The sequence below is a fragment of the Abramis brama genome (genome assembly GCF_963993115.1).
Source record: "Abramis brama genome assembly, chromosome: 2".
Taxonomy (NCBI): Eukaryota; Metazoa; Chordata; class Actinopteri; order Cypriniformes; family Leuciscidae; genus Abramis; species Abramis brama.
This window is the reverse complement of record NC_139964.1, coordinates 32,011,404-32,030,138: the sequence shown is the minus strand read 5'-3', so window position 1 is coordinate 32,030,138 and position 18,735 is coordinate 32,011,404. Positions and strand designations below refer to the sequence as shown.

The 18,735-nt window shown below is 37.1% G+C and overlaps 1 protein-coding gene across 7 annotated transcripts in view; it reads right to left on the bottom strand.

Moving 5' to 3' along the window:
• The window catches only part of atp11a (ATPase phospholipid transporting 11A), an 80,665-nt gene extending 63,463 nt beyond the window's left edge, over positions 1-17,202 (bottom strand). For all 7 annotated transcript variants that reach the window (XM_084105775.1, XM_084105776.1, XM_084105777.1 and 4 more), the window contains exon 1: positions 16,720-17,202. In XM_084105775.1, coding sequence (XP_083961901.1) covers positions 16,720-16,758 — 39 coding nt within the window. In that variant the 5' untranslated portion in view covers positions 16,759-17,202. The remainder of the gene's footprint in view (positions 1-16,719) is intronic.
• Positions 17,203-18,735: the final 1,533 nt, after the last annotated feature.

Here is an 18,735-nt window from a genome sequence, read left to right as displayed (position 1 = left end):
GATTTAAATCTATCCATCTATCTATCTGCCCCTTTCACACAGCACGTTAATTGTGTGCCTTCGAAGAGGAGTTTTCAGCAGAACTGAGATCTGACAGGAGTTATCACACCCTGACGTCACATGTCTTTACGGGATCTTTACGGGATGTCACACCCCGATGTAACGCACTCACAGATTCCGGAAAATCACTGGCAGTGTGAATGAAACAAAATCAAACGATTCCGGGACAAATTCCGGGACACATTATCCGTGTATTTTCCTGGACTATCTATTAATATATGATAGTTGAGACAATGTATTATTAAAATGACTAAAAGTTGTGTAACAAGGTTGTGTACCTTTTTTTTTTAAATAAATAAATAAACAAAACCAAAAAAAACTCATAATGACATCATCATCAAGTGAAGTTTTAAAAGATAAATCAAATCTTTATTTTTTATAACGTTATCGTACGTGTTGTTACAAATAATAATTGAAAGGTGCATAGTTGTATATAAAAGCATTAAATCCTCATTCTTAGAAGCACATTTTCATGACCTTGAGGGCAATGCTTGTAATATTATAACAGTAAAATTGTCAAACCTATCACTTCATTCAAGGCATATTTATATTCCATCCAACATGTACTAAAATGTATTAACTTAGATTGAAATTGGAAAAAGAAATCAGTTTCTTAACACAACATAAAGATTTTAAAGGGGTGACTGAATATGATTTCACTTTTTTAACTTTAGTTAGTGTGTAATGTTGCTGTTTGAGCATAAACAACATCTGCACATTTACGACGCTCAAAGTTCAAAGCAAATGGAGATATTTTCTTTTAAAGAAATTGCTTTTTAAGGACTACAACAAATGGCTGGTAGGGACTACACGACATTCCTCCCGGGTTAGTGACATCACCAACCCTAGAATTTACATAAACCCCGCCCCCGGGAACCCGATTTATAGATTATCAAGACAGAATATGCTAATCAATGACTAGAAGATAACTACACATCAGCTACCGTATTTTCCGGACTATAAGTCGCACTTTTTTTCATAGTTTGGCTGGTCCTGCGACTTATAGTCAGGTGCGACATATATCAAAATTAATTCAGACTGAGATGAACCAAGAGAAAACATTGCCGTCTACAGCCGCGAGAGGGCGCTCTAGTTGGCGGAGTTGTTCAGAAGCGACACCAAGGATGAAGAAAATGATGTGGAATGAGATCACAGGAGCTTGGTGAACTTGTTTACTGGTAACTTGCTTGTTGGACTCGCTGGCTTATGTTAATTTAGCCTATTCAGCCTCCCAGGTATATGTTCTTTATGCTATTGTGTAGCTGAATAACTGTTAATGTGTTGCGTTAACATACCGGACACCTACTCAGCCTGTTGTTCTGTGTGCTACTGTGTAGTTGAATAACTTGCCTTTCCAGATTAAATGTCTGTTCTTGGTCTTGGATTTTGTGAAATAAATTTCTAAATAAATGCGACTTATATATGTTTTTTTCCTCTTCATGACGCATTTTTTGACTGATGCGACTTATACTCCGGAGCGACTTATAGTCCGGAAAATACGGTACCTAAATTCAGCAACTAACCATTCAGAAAGGTCCTGTTGCATTCTACATGTTGTCACTTCTTCTTGAGTCGGTTGAGTCGGTTTGAACATAAAAGGCTAAAAGTTTTTGAAATTTTCAGTGCATGTCTGTGTGAGTGCAACCTCTTGAAGCTCCGCCCTCTGTGCCGGGAGCAGCAGCTCATTTATATTTAAAGGAACAGACACAAAACGGTGCGTTTTTGCTCACCCTCAAAAAGTGACAATTTTAACATGCTATATAAAAATATCTGTGGGATATTTTGAGCTAAAACTTCACATACACACTCTGGGGACATCAAAGACGTATTTTACATCTTGTGAAAAGGGCATTATACCACCCCTTTAAAATTTTACAAATAGTTTACTTTAAAAGTCCCCTTATCAAACTGGAAAAGGCACAATAATTACCCCCTTACATTATTCAGAACAGAACAGTATCTACGACCTCAAAACAAATCTGGTCGTCCTTTCTTTGTGTTTATTCACACTTTCTGCACTTTAAGATGCTCCCTAATGCCTCAGAAACTGTAGAAATATGAAACTGAGCTGTGGCATGAAGTTTCATCTTCACATCACTGGCTGTAAATTCTAAAACTCAGGCAACATCAAAAAATGGTGATGAACCTTAGAAGCTTAACCGAATTGATTCGAGCTTGCTCAGCCCCTGTCCCATTCAATTCCCATGCAATCAGTGATATAGCTTCAGCTTTTATCTTTCAGCAAAAAATGGGTGTTACATAATCTGTCTGCTTCTTCCACCTGCCAGTGACTTTCAGTAAGCCCAGGGTATGGCAGAAATCTACCATTAGCGATGTTTAGATGACATATGACTTACAGAATGTGAGAATGTATCCGCACCAGACTCTTGAATAAAACATAAGATGTCCAATTTAAGACTCCGGAAAAATAAAACATTTCTGAAAGTCATCGGCAAACATTACATAAGCAGAACATGCACCTTCAAGAGAAGCAAGAAAAGAAAGTCTGAGAGGACTTTCAGTTATCGGTTATACAGCCTCAAGCCATCTGACTCCAAGTCAAAGCTCCATTAGAATCCCACTTTGAGTGCCAAATGTCTCCACACATGCAAGAACATTTCAAAAAGAGAGTATTGCTATGGGTGGTGTGGCCAAAGTCTTATATCGATAATAGTAATTTTAAGTGGAAGATGAATTAATTAATTAGGCTAAATATTGTTTGTTGAAATTATAGTAAAATATGGTAAATTAAAAACTTTATCTCACGACTTGATCATTTATCTATTTAAATTGGATCTTTACAAAGACGAAAAGTTATAATTACTTCAATTCAAATTAATATCACTGAATCATTCACTCAACCAAATCAATTCAATCAAAACACTGATTCATTCAGGAACTAAATGTCACTGCTTTGTCATTTGTGCTGACGGAGGAAAAATGCACAAAGAAACTGGCAATTGTGTATAAAATGTAGCCTACGTTTATTCAATATTTAGCCTACTTATAGTTTTTATATTACAGTTCCATAAACAGGATCACGCTATAGCAATCGTGCTGATGATCAGCAGTCTTGCTCATGAGATATTGCTTAATGGTTTTCATTGTGGATAAGTGTTCCAATGGTTATTAATGAATATAAATATGTTAATGTGGCAAGTTATAATGTTGGAACTGTAAACAACTAAACGTCTTGATTTGTTCAGGAACACATCCTGCCCTGTTTTCTATTTTCTGATCTTTCGCATCAATGCTTCTTTGTCGCTCACATATGAATTATGTAAAGCAGTTCTTCTCAATGACAGCTGCACAAATACTGTAGGGGTATCGCAGTATCTTTAGCGTTATTATGTGGACTTTATACTGTTATATCCCATTATTGTCATTATACTATTGAGTCCTCTACAGAATACACCCTCTTACGGTGTAACACAAGGAAGGGCAATTTCTACTCCCAGACTAACATTACTAAAGTGGCTTAATCCTCCACTTCACAATGAAATCACTATGAACTCTCTCAACCTGTTCCTCAGTTCAAAGAAACGTATTCATTCACACGCTTTATCATCCAGAGACTCAAAGGATTGTGGGGTCTTATGAGGTCCCTGGCTCTATGTTGTGCCAATTAACGGCTTTTTCCAGTGTGATTTTAATGTTGCACAACGCTTGATCCGACTGTCGCTTCAACCAACCTCTTTGCTTGTCTTCAGCTCGCACAGTAAAGTAAGTTCAGCTGAGATACAGAGTGAAAGTGGAGACATTCCTGTGCGAGACATAAGAATGCTTGATTATCCACAAGAAGATACGCAAGCAAATATCCAAGATTGTTAACCACACTATCTATCTTTGGGCCCTCATATTCCCCCGGAGAAGATAAAATAGGTCAATAGAACAAGATTCTGCAGAGCCTTAAATGTACAGGATACCCGTTCAAACGAATATTTTCAAAATAAAGGTGCAAAAAAGGGGTTTTAGAAGAACTAATATGGATCTGGATCCAGAATCTTTATTCAAACAAGCTAAAAATTAACAAAATACGAGTGCCGACAATCAGAAAACTAGTTAAAGTAACTACTGTAAAAACCCTAAGATGTTGTTTCAAGTCTTAAAGTGGGTCCAGGATATTAACTGTGATGATCCTGACCCAGTATGTCCGCCTACCTACATTAGTAATCAGCAACAGAAGAAAGCAGCTTCCCATTTAAACTGACTACAGGCAATTTCTGGTAATAATATTCTCATCCATTACAACTTATCATTGTCAAAACAAGAAATGGCCACTCAAAAGAATGGATTGTGTTCTTAAGGAACTGCATCATGGGGGAAAAAAGTTAATTTTCAAATATCCCACGGAGGAAGATGACAAATGCCATCATCACACGCAATACCACCAGAGTCTAAAATAACACATTCTCTTGGGGACAAATAGAGTCACAGACGGTGGCGACTATTATCCCTCCATTCATTAATGAGTCATGCTGGCAAATGGAGTTGCTGAAAAAGCCAGGCGCTCTCGTAAGGTTTGATTTAATTTGCCAACTCTTAATAAATCAATGCTTCTACTTCCTGTGCTCCTGTGAGCTCCTGTGCAGAAATGGGCCATGGTCATAGCATGTACTCAAATGAGGAGAGTTCAAAGTAAATGTTTGAAAAAGATGTCAGCTTTTTCTTTCTTCACACCTTCTTATCCAGCCATCTTTATAATTCCCATCCGAGTAGTGCTCCTACAAGTGTAATGACGGCCAACTGTATTGGCCATATGCCTCCACAAGACGTAAAATAAGGGAAGATCTGGCAACAGTGGATGCCTCCAATAGTAAATTATTCTTCTCCCTAAGCTTGGGTAAAACGGACCAAAAAAGTAAATTTCATTTTCTATTTTTATTTTAACCAGGTCACCTTTCTTATTCTGTTCTCATTCTTCAAAAACAAACGTTACATATCCATAATCTGATGCACTATGCAAACTGCAACAAGTCAGGCTCTGCGATCACTAAATCAACTTTTCTTGTATGTCGAGATCTCTAATAGGCAGTGTGGCGCCTGGCTAATTAGCTTTTGCTCATTAAGTAGCCTCCTCACAGGGAGTACTAATCTTGTAATCATCACGAGTCCTGGGCATGTTAATAACATGACTTCATCAGTGACTTTGATCTCATGCATAATTAAGCAAACCAGCAGGAAGTCAGACAAACATGTTAGTCTTCATAATCCACCCTGATGGGCACAGAAATTTGGAATCAGGCAGTAATTGCCATGTTTACATTTAACGGTGCTTCTAAAACAACAAATTTAGTGGGATGTGCAAACCCATGACCTTGACATTGCTCTACGGTTTGGGATGGATGGATGGATGGATGGATGGATGGATGGATGGATGGATGGATGGATGGATGGATGGATGGATGGATGGATGGATGGATGGATGGATGGATGGATGGATGGATGGATGGCTTTAAATGTAACTCTGACCTGATAACACAGCATTTTATTATTATAGCTTTATACAAATCCAGTGTGTGTGTGTGTGTGTGTTGATTTGTGATAGTGCTGTAGCTATATCTGCATGAATAAGCACAGTCTAACGTTGGCAGTGGTGTTACTGTTATCTACAATACTTTCCTATTTTTATTGCACCTGCACAAAGCAGTTCATCATCCGAACGTGTGGAGAGTCTCTTAGGAATATTGGGATACAAAGTGTGACGTTTTGTTTCCTTTCTCTCATTATTGAAGATATAGCACAGGTCTATGGGGAACTGGAAGTCACTGGGTCACACTGTTAATGGCCGTCCATTTTGTGCTGTCAGTTTCCATCCCTTGTTTAGTTGTGTAAATCCCCAAAACAGTACGTCACATGCTCCGTTTGTGAGTCGCTCAGACAAGGACTGCTTGTGTCGGACTGACGCACACACACATACACACACAATGCCTGAAGGCCAGTGAGATGATAGCAGCTTTCTTGATTGGTAGTCTTATAAGTCTGTTGTCTATTTCGACCCCTATTCTATTCAAATAGCTTCACTGTTGGACAGACAAAAATATACTCTAATATGCTGATTTGCTGTTAAAATAACATTTCTTATTATTATCAATGTTGAAAACAGTTGCTGCTTAATATTTTTGTGAAAACAGTGATAAAAAATGTTTCAGGCTTCTTTGATAAATAGAAAGAACCGCATTTATTTGAAATAAAAATGGTTTGTAACATTATAAAATGTATTTACTCTAATTTTTTATCAATGTAATGCATCCTTGCTGAATAAAAGCATTAATTTCTTTTAAAAAAAAATTGTTCTGACCCCAAACATTTGAATGGTAGAGTATATTTTTTTGAGTATTGATCACAATATTAATTTAACCCTTTGGTCTTATTGTTCCACTGCGACAGATACTAAAAATTCTGATATTTGATATCAATATATCAAAACATATTTTCCAATAAATCTCTCTTTGCCTTCCTGGCCAGGCTCTTACCACCTGGGGCATTATGGGATCAGACAGGGGTGAGGTCACATGACCAGAACTTCTGGCAGCTTGATCTGCTGAACTCTCCTGTCAGGTTAATCTCCTTTAGAGCATTCAGTGTTTCTAGTGATGGTGGGAAGGGATGAAAAGAAAAAGCGAATGAGGACAAGTGAAGGTTAGATTATGGTGTTTGATAAATCAAGGGCTATATTAAAACACTCATGTTTCACATTTATGAAACTTCCATCTGGACACCTGCGAAAAGCCAAATGACCGTTACAGTATGCTAAATATAGCTCTTTCAATCTAACTACTCATTTCAGCAAAAACATTTTTTTAATTAATTCCAGGCTATTTATCTAAAAATGGGACTTTCAAGATTGCAAGAAATGCAAAGTCAGTTCTAAAATTAAATAATTACTTCCATGTCAAAAAAGTGCCCAAGAAAAGCTGTAATCAGGTCTATATGTATATATATGTACAATAACCAAAAACTAAATGCATACTCAAGAGGATGTCCCTCAGTCTTTTAGCATGGACAAAAAAGGACAATACTTAATCTATCTCCTATAGAAGGCTTAGAACTTGTGAAAACATTCCCTTTCACAATGATCTGGGACAGGCTTGTCCATTCTCTACCTAAGGCCCTGTTTACACCTGGTATTAAGATGCTTTTGGTCGATCTGATCACAAGTGGACAATGCTAAATACAGGTGTAAACTGTATCTAAAATGTTTTGAGCTTGTCCACTTTCGGCCATTTCCAGAGGTAGTCGAAAACGCATTCGACTGGATTTCCTTTCATAGTGTGGACGCTCATTTGGTCAAATGCATTTGAATGGCCACAAAATACCACCTACTCTCAGCCTACTGACCTAGTAATGCGTAAACCGTATGAAAAGTGCACTAGCTAGGCGGGATTTAAACTTTGTCGGCTGAAGACCCAACTTTTGGGTTGAAGACGAAACACGCACACAGCGTTCGCTGATACACTGACAAATAGAGCTAGGAACAGAGAGCTGGGTTAACTTAGTCTGGAGGAGTAGGCCGAGCAGAAGTCCACAAACAGGATCCTCGCATCAGTCCCTGGTTTGTTGTAGGATATTATGCAGTCCAATGTTGACTTCATCATCCACTGATCTGTTTGCTAGATCAGATACTTGTGATCCGATCGTCCAAACGAATCGTGATACCAGGTGTAAACAGGGCCTACAATGTTCATCAGACAGAGTGTTAAACTGATCTCAGGTCAGCAAAGAAACAAATGCAGCGTGAATGTCCATTCCCAGCAGGCAGGGACACCTGGATCTAAGCAGCTGAGCCCTTGTAAATGCTTCTATCGATCTGTGGGTACACTGCATAAACTCAACAACACTTTCATGTCTGACTCAGCAAAGAATGTCTGTTGAATTACTCAAAACAAAAATCATTTTATTACTACACATCTTTTGCAGGGATCTCTTGAGAAGGGCAGGCAGTTCTTTTATGTCATGATGACAGATTTCATTTATATACATAAATTTAGTATACAGGACAACATTCTCCAAGATTAAGAGAAATAAAGGGGGGGGGGTCACTGTGTATATTCATCAGTCAAAAAAATGTACTTTTAGGCCCACTGAAGGTCATGTTCCGTTTCGAATGAATCCCTCCACATCTTAAAGCTAAATGTAATGCCCAAAAATCCTATTTCAAATAAATACCTGCCCATTCAATGGCATTCAGACTTCTCTATTGCTATCGAGTGGAGGGTCATGTGTTCTTTTAACAAGCACAATTCAATTTCACAGCCATCAATAGGCCATTATTCCAGTGGCTTTTTCCTCTGACTGTTGCATTAAGAGTGCAGTAAGCCCTCAAGAGCTACAGTACTTTATATGGGAGCAGAAGTTCTACAACAACTGAGTTATCATCAGGGCATTTGCATAGGCTTTGAGCAGTCTGAAGTGTGATATAGCCCTTCCTTATCCTGATTAAGTGATAGGCTAACACACATCGTTGATTTATGAATCTGAGTGAATATTAAGGCAAAGTTTTTACTAGTGCGTTTTCGCTTTAAAACGCATAACTTGCTACGGGTACGCCTGCTGTCCACACTACTTCTGAGTTTTCGATCCTCGAAAACTGAGACTTTTGGAAACGCTGCAGACCCAGTTTTAGTTTGAATACTCCGGTGTTGCATTTCAGTGCAAATGGACCAAAACGGAGACTCTTGAAAACTAAAGGCGTTGCTTCCCACATTCAGTCCCTGATTGGGTCTTCTGGATCATGAAGTATCCTTCTCTGATTTGTCACACCCCATCATATGACTGTTAAACGATCGGAACACGACAATAACAGACCAGCCTTGACGACCGTATAATCAATATCATGGAGATGGAACTGCAAGATTTGCTGACTTTGTTGTCCTTTTAGCAGCCATTGTGCAGTTAAACTGCATTTTAGACTCTACCAACATGTGCAAGAGGCCAGCTACTAGAGCAATCGGCAACAGTTTACATTACTATGCGCTGTGTGCATGAATGGTCAAGTGACGTGTTTTCGGACGGAGATCTTTTCTGAAACGCGCCAGTATGAAAACACACTAGTGTGGACATATCCTAAAAGAACTTCTACGTCTTTGAAAATTCTAAATCATCATTTTAACATAAATCTAATAACATTTAAGAAAATAATTTTAAACCCCCCTGGAAAAAAAGAAAAATCAGAATGAATGAACAACACTCTCTGCTTGTTGCAGCATGTTTTTTTTTTCTTAGGGCAGTTGAAGTGAGTCTATACAGGGTTACACCCAAGAACTCCAAACTCAAGGTCTTTTGCAGGTTTCTATCTTAAGCCTCCCTTTCAAATGTAATTGTCTCTACACAATTGTCTTCCGCTGTAAAGTTTAAGACTAAAGGGTCTGGTATTTCTATAGACCATTAACCTACAACTTAGTTCCAAGACTTCAGATTTACTTGCTTTCTGAAAGTACAGAAAACCCAATACAAATACCACAGACTCTCAGAGTCACGGTCATATGATTGTCAAATGACTATTTAATATTTTCTTTTGAGAGAGAGAGAGAGAGAGAGAGAGAGAGAGAGAGAGAGAGAGAGAGAGAGAGAGAGAGAGAGAGAGAGAGAGAGAGAAACTGTTATGTTGTGCTAAATGCATCAATTTTGGTGGATCGCACTATTTTCTGCTTGAGAGAAGAAATGAGCGTCTGATACTTTTATATTTTTATGGAAGGTGACAATTCTGTCAAAACATAGCCTAAGCATATCTTCCTGACCTTTATTAAGTTTTCTTCAAGCATTTTTCTCTGTCACTCTCACACACAGCCATGTTTCCACCCTAAAGCTACATCAAACGATTACCCCCACCCCCACCCCCCCACCCCCCAATCCAGTTTTTGAATGCGCTTTTCTTTACTGAACTCAAATCCAGCGACACATACACAGGGGAACAAACCTCAGCATTATTACATCATGTTTGACCACAGCAACAGTCATTAGATCATTCCACTTAGCAAAGAATCACATGGTGCTGCTGTTTGACAGACCCTGAGGGACCAGGGTTCGGCTGACAGTTTGCTGTCACTTATCAGTTGCTCAGAATGGAATGCAGCCGTCCGCTCAAATTGGAAGAGTCCAAGTAAGAGTTTGAGAGAACACATTTAGCCATTTTACTGCAAAAATCTTATAGTGGTTTTCTCACAGCGCACCCATCTCTGTAATTAAGACCGTGAACTTCAGTTGAACTATGATGAGTACGTCAAGCGTGAAGATAATGATTATCATTTCATCACCCATATTGATTACCAACAATTCATTTATCATTCCAGGATACGGTTCACGGGTCAGCATCCGTTGTCAGCGGTATGAATGGCGAACAACCGCGTGTGCCTGCATGTGTACGTCTTCTTCAGCAGTCTAAACCAGCAGTGCCAAAAATGTCAATTCAGTATGATATGAGAGGGAAGTAAATGATGACAGAATTTCATTTGTGTTAACTTTGACAACAGCATCACTCAGATCTATGCTGTGAGCTTTATTAAACCAACCTTATCCATCATAAGAAACTCACATACAGTAAATACCCACATCTGTTTGTTTGTTCAAATTTGTTGGAAAGTTTTTGCCAAGGACATCAGCCAAGTGACGGCTGCATATTTTAAATGTATCCCAAATAATACTTCATGCAAGTTCTACTCTCATACTAAATGGATTTTATGAAATACACTAAAATCATCATGTTCAAAGTTGTAAAGAGAAACATTGAAGTAGGAACTTGCTTGTGATGACTTTGCATGTTGTTTCACTGTCTGACCAGCAGAAACATATTCCTGCTCATGTAGGATGATTTCCAATAAGTATTTCCTGCTGGCCCGCAGACGATGAGATTACCTCTGTACAAAGAGCTCAGATTTCCTCGAAGCCTCCTGAGACAGGATATGGGCAGTCATGCTACTTCCTGTCTAAGGATGGAAATTATTCAGAAGCCGGTGATGGCTCGAAGTTGCCTTTTTGTGCAGTAATACCAGGTCTATCATGTAAATAATTGTGCGTATTGTTTAAGACAACTATTCTGTATTATTAAATCAAAGTGATTGTTAAACAAAAAACAGCTAAGAAACAGTTAATTCGCTACGTTCGGAATAAGACAGTATGCAATATTGCAGCAATAAAATGTTTTTTTTTTAATGTAGAATACTACATTTCTCAAAAATAGCAGTATACAAGAGATCCACGATTTTTAACATTTCTTTCTTAATAACTACCAAAGTTAAGGCATTTTTACACAAAATGCGTTGGTAACGTAGCATACTAAGATTTGAAATGTCTATCGTGGAATAATGAGTACCATTTCACTTGTATACAGCATTATATTCAGTAAGTAGAAAGACATTACTCAATTCAATGATTGATTTTAAAACGGTCTCCATCTGCCATTGGTCGATCAAAAAGATAGCCCAACCCCAAACTTCCACCATTGGTTGAAAACGTTGCCATGTTAGGATGTTTTGAAAGCACCAGAGTTTTACTTTGTGCTATGGAGAATCAATCTACAACTGACTACTTTTATTTGAATACTGAAAAGTATTAGAAATATTTGAACGCTGAAAAAAAAAAAAAAACACACACACTGCACACATTCTAATCTAATCCGGAAACATTCCACTGGACTTTAAAGAAGACCACACAATTACCATTTATCTAACCTACTATTCTATCTGAACGAAAAATGATGAGCTTTACATATTAAAACAGGTTTCACATTTCCATTTCATATTTATCTTCCTACATTGAAAATGCCCATTCAGCAGACAGACTCTGAAGTGAGCGCTACTACAGGTGAAAGCAAATCATTCCACTGTCACTTCCTTTGTCGTCTGAGCCAGTCAAATCCACACAGGGACTTATTTCTCATCTTCTCTGACCCATCTCATTCTCCACCATCCTTTTCTCGCTCCATCTCTCTTCTGCCCGGTACTCTCATTTGCCTTTCTCCTCTCACTCTGCCAACCTGCATTACCGTGCATTAGATCAAAGAGCAATGGGGTGGACTGTGCTTTTCACAGGAAAACTCATGTGACTAACACACTCCGTCCGATCTCATGACACAGCTCTATCTAAATGATTGGTTAGGCTGGGATAAATGAACTGCTTGTTTTCTAGCAAAATTGACTTGTATTTACCTTTCATAAATATAAACTTTTCCTCAGGATAAGTTTAGAAAGAAAGACTTGCATTTTATTGCATTTTTCTCAAACCTCACTGATGCAAGTACAATTTTGTATGTTTGACATAACCTCGCCATACTGTGTGCAGAAGTCAACAATACATTTTTTTGAATAACCTTGTCAACATTTTTTAACTGGTCAAATGCCAGGCATAAAAACCCAATATGATTAACAAATCTAATATTTAATGACACAAGCAGCGCAGGGCACTTATAGAAAACTAAAACTGAAATAAAACTAGACAAGAAATTAAACTTCTTTTAGTTTAGTTGGCAAGATTTCTCAATTTCATTTAGTTTAACTGTCTAAAACTGAAATAGAAATGAATAACAATCTATAATGATAAGAATATCAATATTTATGGGGTGAATTGAAGTTGATTGGGACACTTTTTGCCATTGAGATGAATGAGGACACAACAAAACTACTGAAACATTACCAATTAAAATGAAAACAGAAAATATTCAAATAAAAAGTAATTCAAAATATAAAATCTATAATATCCCAATGATACTAAACTGAAACTGAAGCGATCATTCCGTCCCAAAACTCTCTCACTCTGGCCTTATTGTTGAGCCCTATGTGATATATGGTTTACCGTAAAAACCTGAGCAAACAAAACACAAACACATAAACAGACAGATGAGAGGTGTTTGTGACATGACCATTATTTCTCACGTCATGTTTATCGCACACTCTTCATCTTTTCATCTGTTTTTTTTACAGACTGTCTAGACAGCGCAAGAGATTTTGCTCATCTGTTCACATGTCAGCTTGCTTACAGTGACAGAGTACAGAATAACAGATTAATATGGCCTTCAGCGATGGGGAAACTAAATACTCATGCAATTTGTACAGGCTTTTTCACCATTTCAGCCACCAACCAATATTCTTAAAGCCCGTTCACACCAAGAACGATAACTATAAATATGACTAGACATATTTATCGTTATTGTCCTTGATATGAACGGGCCTTTAGTCAGAATATAAACGACTTAAAGGGTTAGTTCACCCAAAAATGAAAATTCTGTCAGTAATTACTCACCCTCATGTTGTTCCAACCGCGTAAGACCTTCGTTCATCTTCGGAACACAAATTAAGATATTTTTGATGAAATCTGAGAGCTGATCACTTCTCCATAGGCTGCTAGGTGACCGAAACTTGCTGGCCCAGAAAAGTTATTAAAGAGATCGTTAATATAGTCCAAGTGACTACAGTGGCTCAATCTTAAGTATATCAAGCGACGAGAATACTTTTTGTGCGCAAAAACGAACAAAAATAACGACTTTATTCCACTATTCATTTCCTTCTCTCTGGGCCTCATAGTGTTTTTGCGTCTGTGTTGCACGTCAACACGCATCACACACATGACCAGCGTCGGCCAATAGTGAGCCTACGTGGTGACGTGTAACAGACGCGCTGCGCAAAAACACTACGCGAACCAACTAGAGGTCCAGAGAGAAGGAAATGAATAGTGGAATAAAGTCGTTATTTTTGTTTGTTTTTGCGCACAAAAAGTATTCTCGTCGCTTGATATACTTAAGATTGAGCCACTGTAGTCACTTGGACTATATTAACGATCTCTTTAATAACTTTTCTGGGCCAGCAAGTTTCGGCCACCTAGCAGCCTATGGAGAAGTGATCCAGCACTCAGATTTCATCAAAAATATCTTAATTTATGTTCCGAAGATGAACGAAGGTCTTACGCGGTTGGAACAACATGAGGGTGAGTAACTAATTACTGACAGAATTTTCATTTTTGGGTGAACTAACCCTTTAAGTCAGGGGTGGGCAAACTACGGCCCGCGGGCCACATACGGCCCGTTAGGCTGTTTAATCCGGCCCGTCGAGTATTTTAAAAATTGTCTTAAGATCGCATTCATTTAGCCTTTTTCTTGCAATACTTTGCGTAATATATATATTGCGTTGCATATATTTGACAATCGGAATATCAGATATTGCATGCCATAGCTGTAAAAAAGGAAAATATGACATAAAAGCAGATCATAATTCATTAAGCGCTGTTGTGGCTGCGGTGTGTCACGTAACAAGCAATGACGCGTCACCATGGAAACCAAACAGACAGCGACTTAAGCGCATAGACTTGTTGCACGTTAATGTTTTTTCCTTTTTTGGAAACTCACAGAGAAAAAAAAAATGTTTGGTAACCGCTTGCACACCTGTTTAGTTTTTCCTTTGATTTGTCTGCTATTTAGTTTCTTTGCTCCTCTGGATTTGTGGATGTATCCTGACTGAGTGATTCCGTTTACCGACCTTTATCGCCCGGCTTTCGACTACGCTCCCCTGTCTGCCATGTACAGAACCCGTTTTTTTTCATTAAATGTTCTGATCTGCCTTTGCTTTTTATGTTTTATTTTATTATTCTTAAAATAAATTTGTATATTCGTTTATTCCGTTTTTTTCCACAAATGTATGACTTTTTGAAGTGCAAATTGATTGCCATATGCAGTTTTAATAAAGTTGAATTAACGTAACCTTCTGTCATTTTTACTCTTCTAAGTGTACACTTTCTAATTTACTGTTAGGACCATTAAATAATAATAAGGATAAACAATATTTAAAAAGTATAGGCTATAATTATCTAACATATGACTAATTAAAAATTAACCTCAAACATTTTTGGCGTATAAATGGCACAAGAAATAAAATTCGTGGTATAGATACACACTTTCATGAGATCGTGTTTCATAATCTGCTACTGAGCCGGCCCTCTGTCAAATTTTAAAACCCAGTGTGGCCCTTGAGCCAAAAAGTTTGCCCACCCCTGCTTTAAGTGTTGTTCCATTGCATCTAACATAATTAATTCAACATTCAAGATCAGAAACTGTCCTAACATTAAGCTCCCAGCACACATAGATTTTACATAATATCCTCAAGTTATTGTATTTACATATACAATAGATTTTAACCCACAAAATCTGGCTTATACTGTACGCACTACTAAATTAAAAATAGTATCTTGCCTAAGGGTCTTTAAATTAGGAAACTAACAAGTTACCACTCTACTCAAAGTGAATGTTGTCTATAGAAAAATGTCCTTAACCTTACATGCTGACACATATAACCTGCACATATTTGATTCTGTTACTGAGCAAATCTCTTTCTCTAACCCCCAACAGCTTGGACAGTGGTTTAGCATGTACTCTTGCCTATACTGAGTGCTAAGTGGCTTAAAAGCAGGTCTAATCTGTGTAGGAATGGCATGCAGTAAGCTATCGATTGAACCCGTGACCCGTCTATGAAAACGATTGGATTATATAATAAAACAATGTAGAGCAACAATGTTACTTTTTTTCTCATTTTTCACTGATGCACAAAATAACATGAAATATTCACTTCTTATTAACAGGGTACAAATTAAGGTTTTATATGTTTTCTAATGATTTTTCCCTTTATAAACAAATAATAAAGGAGGTCAAACTAAATGCTATATTTATCAAAAATGAAATAAACCAGAATTAAACAAACAAAATTAGCAAATTCAGTCCAAATTAAGTGGTATCTATAGATAGTATGGAGCAAAAGTTGGTTTAGTCATTGATAAACTTTTATTTCCATTAAATGAAAGAAAAATAGGTATTTGATTACTGTTCTTACAGTAACAAGCAAGGATGTATGAGTATGAGCTTGACTAAAACACTATAGTTTGGAAATAAACACTTTTATTTCCATTAAATTAAAGAAAAATAGGTATTTCATAGGTATTTGATTACTGTTCTTACAGTAACTAGCAAGGATGTATGAGTATTGAGCTTGACTAAAACACTATATAGTTTGACTAAAACACTATAACACTATAGTTTCATTTTAATTGAGGAAATTTAGACATTTGATGTGTTAAAACTAGATTATTATTATTATTTTTCGATATTCTGTTAGATTTTAGTTTAATCAAACATGTTCTTACAACCTTCCTACGTTAATGGTTAAAAAAATAACTCATGTTACACTAACGTCACATATTGGCAAATACAATAAACGACTCGCATTCTTTTTCAATGACCAACACCTGTCCGTCCACGCCTGTTTTAACGTTAATTCATTGAGGCCAATTTCCATTTTTGATATTTCATAACGCAAGCTGTGATTTCTCAGTCATGAGCTCAGCGCGTGTCTTCACGAGGCATTAAAATATAACATTAGTGACTTCGCTTGGGAATTCAGGTCACAGTCAATCGGGACCGGAATTGAACCGCAGTGAAAACTTCATTACAAACGCCTGAGATTAGTAACTGTATATATCGGTTGCGTCCATTGCTAGCTTATTTATTCACAGAGACAGGCTCAAAAGTGATGCACACACGCCTTGTAAACGGACAAATTAAGACACAACGTCTCATTCGCGGATTTAAAGCACATGTGTATCACAAGCACTGCAGCCCTTCGAAATGGAGCAAACCAAACCAACAAGTTGTCGAGACTCGAGAGTGATCGCGTGTCTACTCACGTATCTAGTGATGAGGTTCCGGATGGTGCTGAAATCCATTCTGCTCGAGCCGCTCCAGGTGTGCTGCTGTCTTCGGTTTCTCCTCTAATCTTCTAGACTGGGCACATAAGACGCTAGCTGATCATTGTACCAAGTCTCTGTTCCATGTCTTCTGCGATCTTCTTCTAGGATTGACAACTGACAGTCCTTAACGACTCGTGCGGTTATTATGTATCTACTGAGCGCCTACTGAGATGATGAAGGCTACTATGTAAAGTCCGAACGTTGTCATAGTGACATGCTCCGGTGTCACCTACACATGCACTGACTGAGGGAAAAACAACAAGCTCTCGTTTTCCAAGGTTTTGTCTTGATATTTTAAGGGACTGTCCACTTCTTCCCTTCGGGCTGTTCACTGATGTACTGACGTCCTCACTCACTCTCCTTCTCGGTGTAGTAGAGCCCTCCTGATCGACCAGTCTGGCGCGTCATGAGCGCATGCGCACTCCGCAGTTACACCCTCCCGCCCACAGCCTGTCCTCCGGCTGCTCCCCCCATCCAGTCACTGGCAATAAGGGAGAGTTCACCCAAAAATGATTTTACTCAGCCTCAAGTTGTTCCAAACCTGAATGAGTTTCTTTCTAACGTTGAACACAAAAGATATTCTGAAGTATGTTGGTAATCAAACAGTTGACGGCACCCATTGACTTCCATAGTAGGAAACAACAATAACAACGTGGAAGTCAATGGGTGCCATCAACTGTCTGGTTACCAACATTCAGACTCAACATTAATTTCAGAATCTTACAGGTTTAGAACAATATTAGGGAGAGTAAATGATGACAACGTTTTCATTTTTGGGTGAAATATCCCTTTATCAAAGAAACTCAAGCATTTTAGATGTATCTTTTATGTGTGCTGACTGACTGAAATATTATTTACATTTTTTTTTTTTTTGGAATATGTTGTTAATAATTTCCAATAATTTAGCAGATGCTTTTATCCAAAGCGATTTACAAATGAGGAGAGTAATAGAAGCAAACAATTACCATACTAAATATTATATCATTTACAAATTATAAGATCATTAAAATTCAATACTGAAACAATTATGAATAAAATGTGTTGTTTTATATAGCCATATTTTTATAATGTTTCTATAAATAATAAAACAAGAACAATTAATAATAATTTATAATATTATATAACAATTCTTGACCTAAATTATTGGGCTGTTATTATGAGTTCATAGAAATATGTATTTATTCAAATCAATTCAATTATTATAATTTAGTAAGTGTTATAATAATAAACAATATTACATTTATATTCATATAAATTATCATGAGTTTCTTATTTGTTTTTGTTGTTTTTTCATTTGTGGACCTGTTTATCGTCCTGTGCACAATTCATATGTTTATCAAAGCTAGTCATTTATCCCTTTACATCTTTTAGTAAAAGACAACTTTTTGTTATTAATGGAGTCAAATATATTAGTTAAATCAATTCAGGTAAACTATTTCTTCTTTTCTTTTTACTCTATACATTTCTTCATCATGTTCTTTTTCTTCTTCATTAAATTGAATAAGCATAATAATAATAAATAATATTACATCATTCATAATTATTAGTGCTGTCAAATCGATCAATTGTGATTAATCAAATCTAACATAAACGTGTGTGTGTGTGTGTGTGTGTGTGTGTGTGTGTGTGTGTGTGTGTGTGAATATGTTTACAACCTTTTATGTTAGATACGATTAATCGCGTTTGATCGATTTGAAAGCACTAAAATTATTCATATAATTTATGTGTGAGTGCAGAGTTATGTATTCAGAGTTACTTTTTTAAGTTTATAGTCCTGTGCACCATTCATACATTTATTAAAAAATAGTAATTTACCCCATTTCAGCGTTTAGTAAAATACAACAACAACAACAACAACAACAACATACTACTACTACTACTACTACTACTACTAATAATAATAATAATAATATCCAAATTACTTTTTTTGAATTTTGAACGCAAATAAATTTT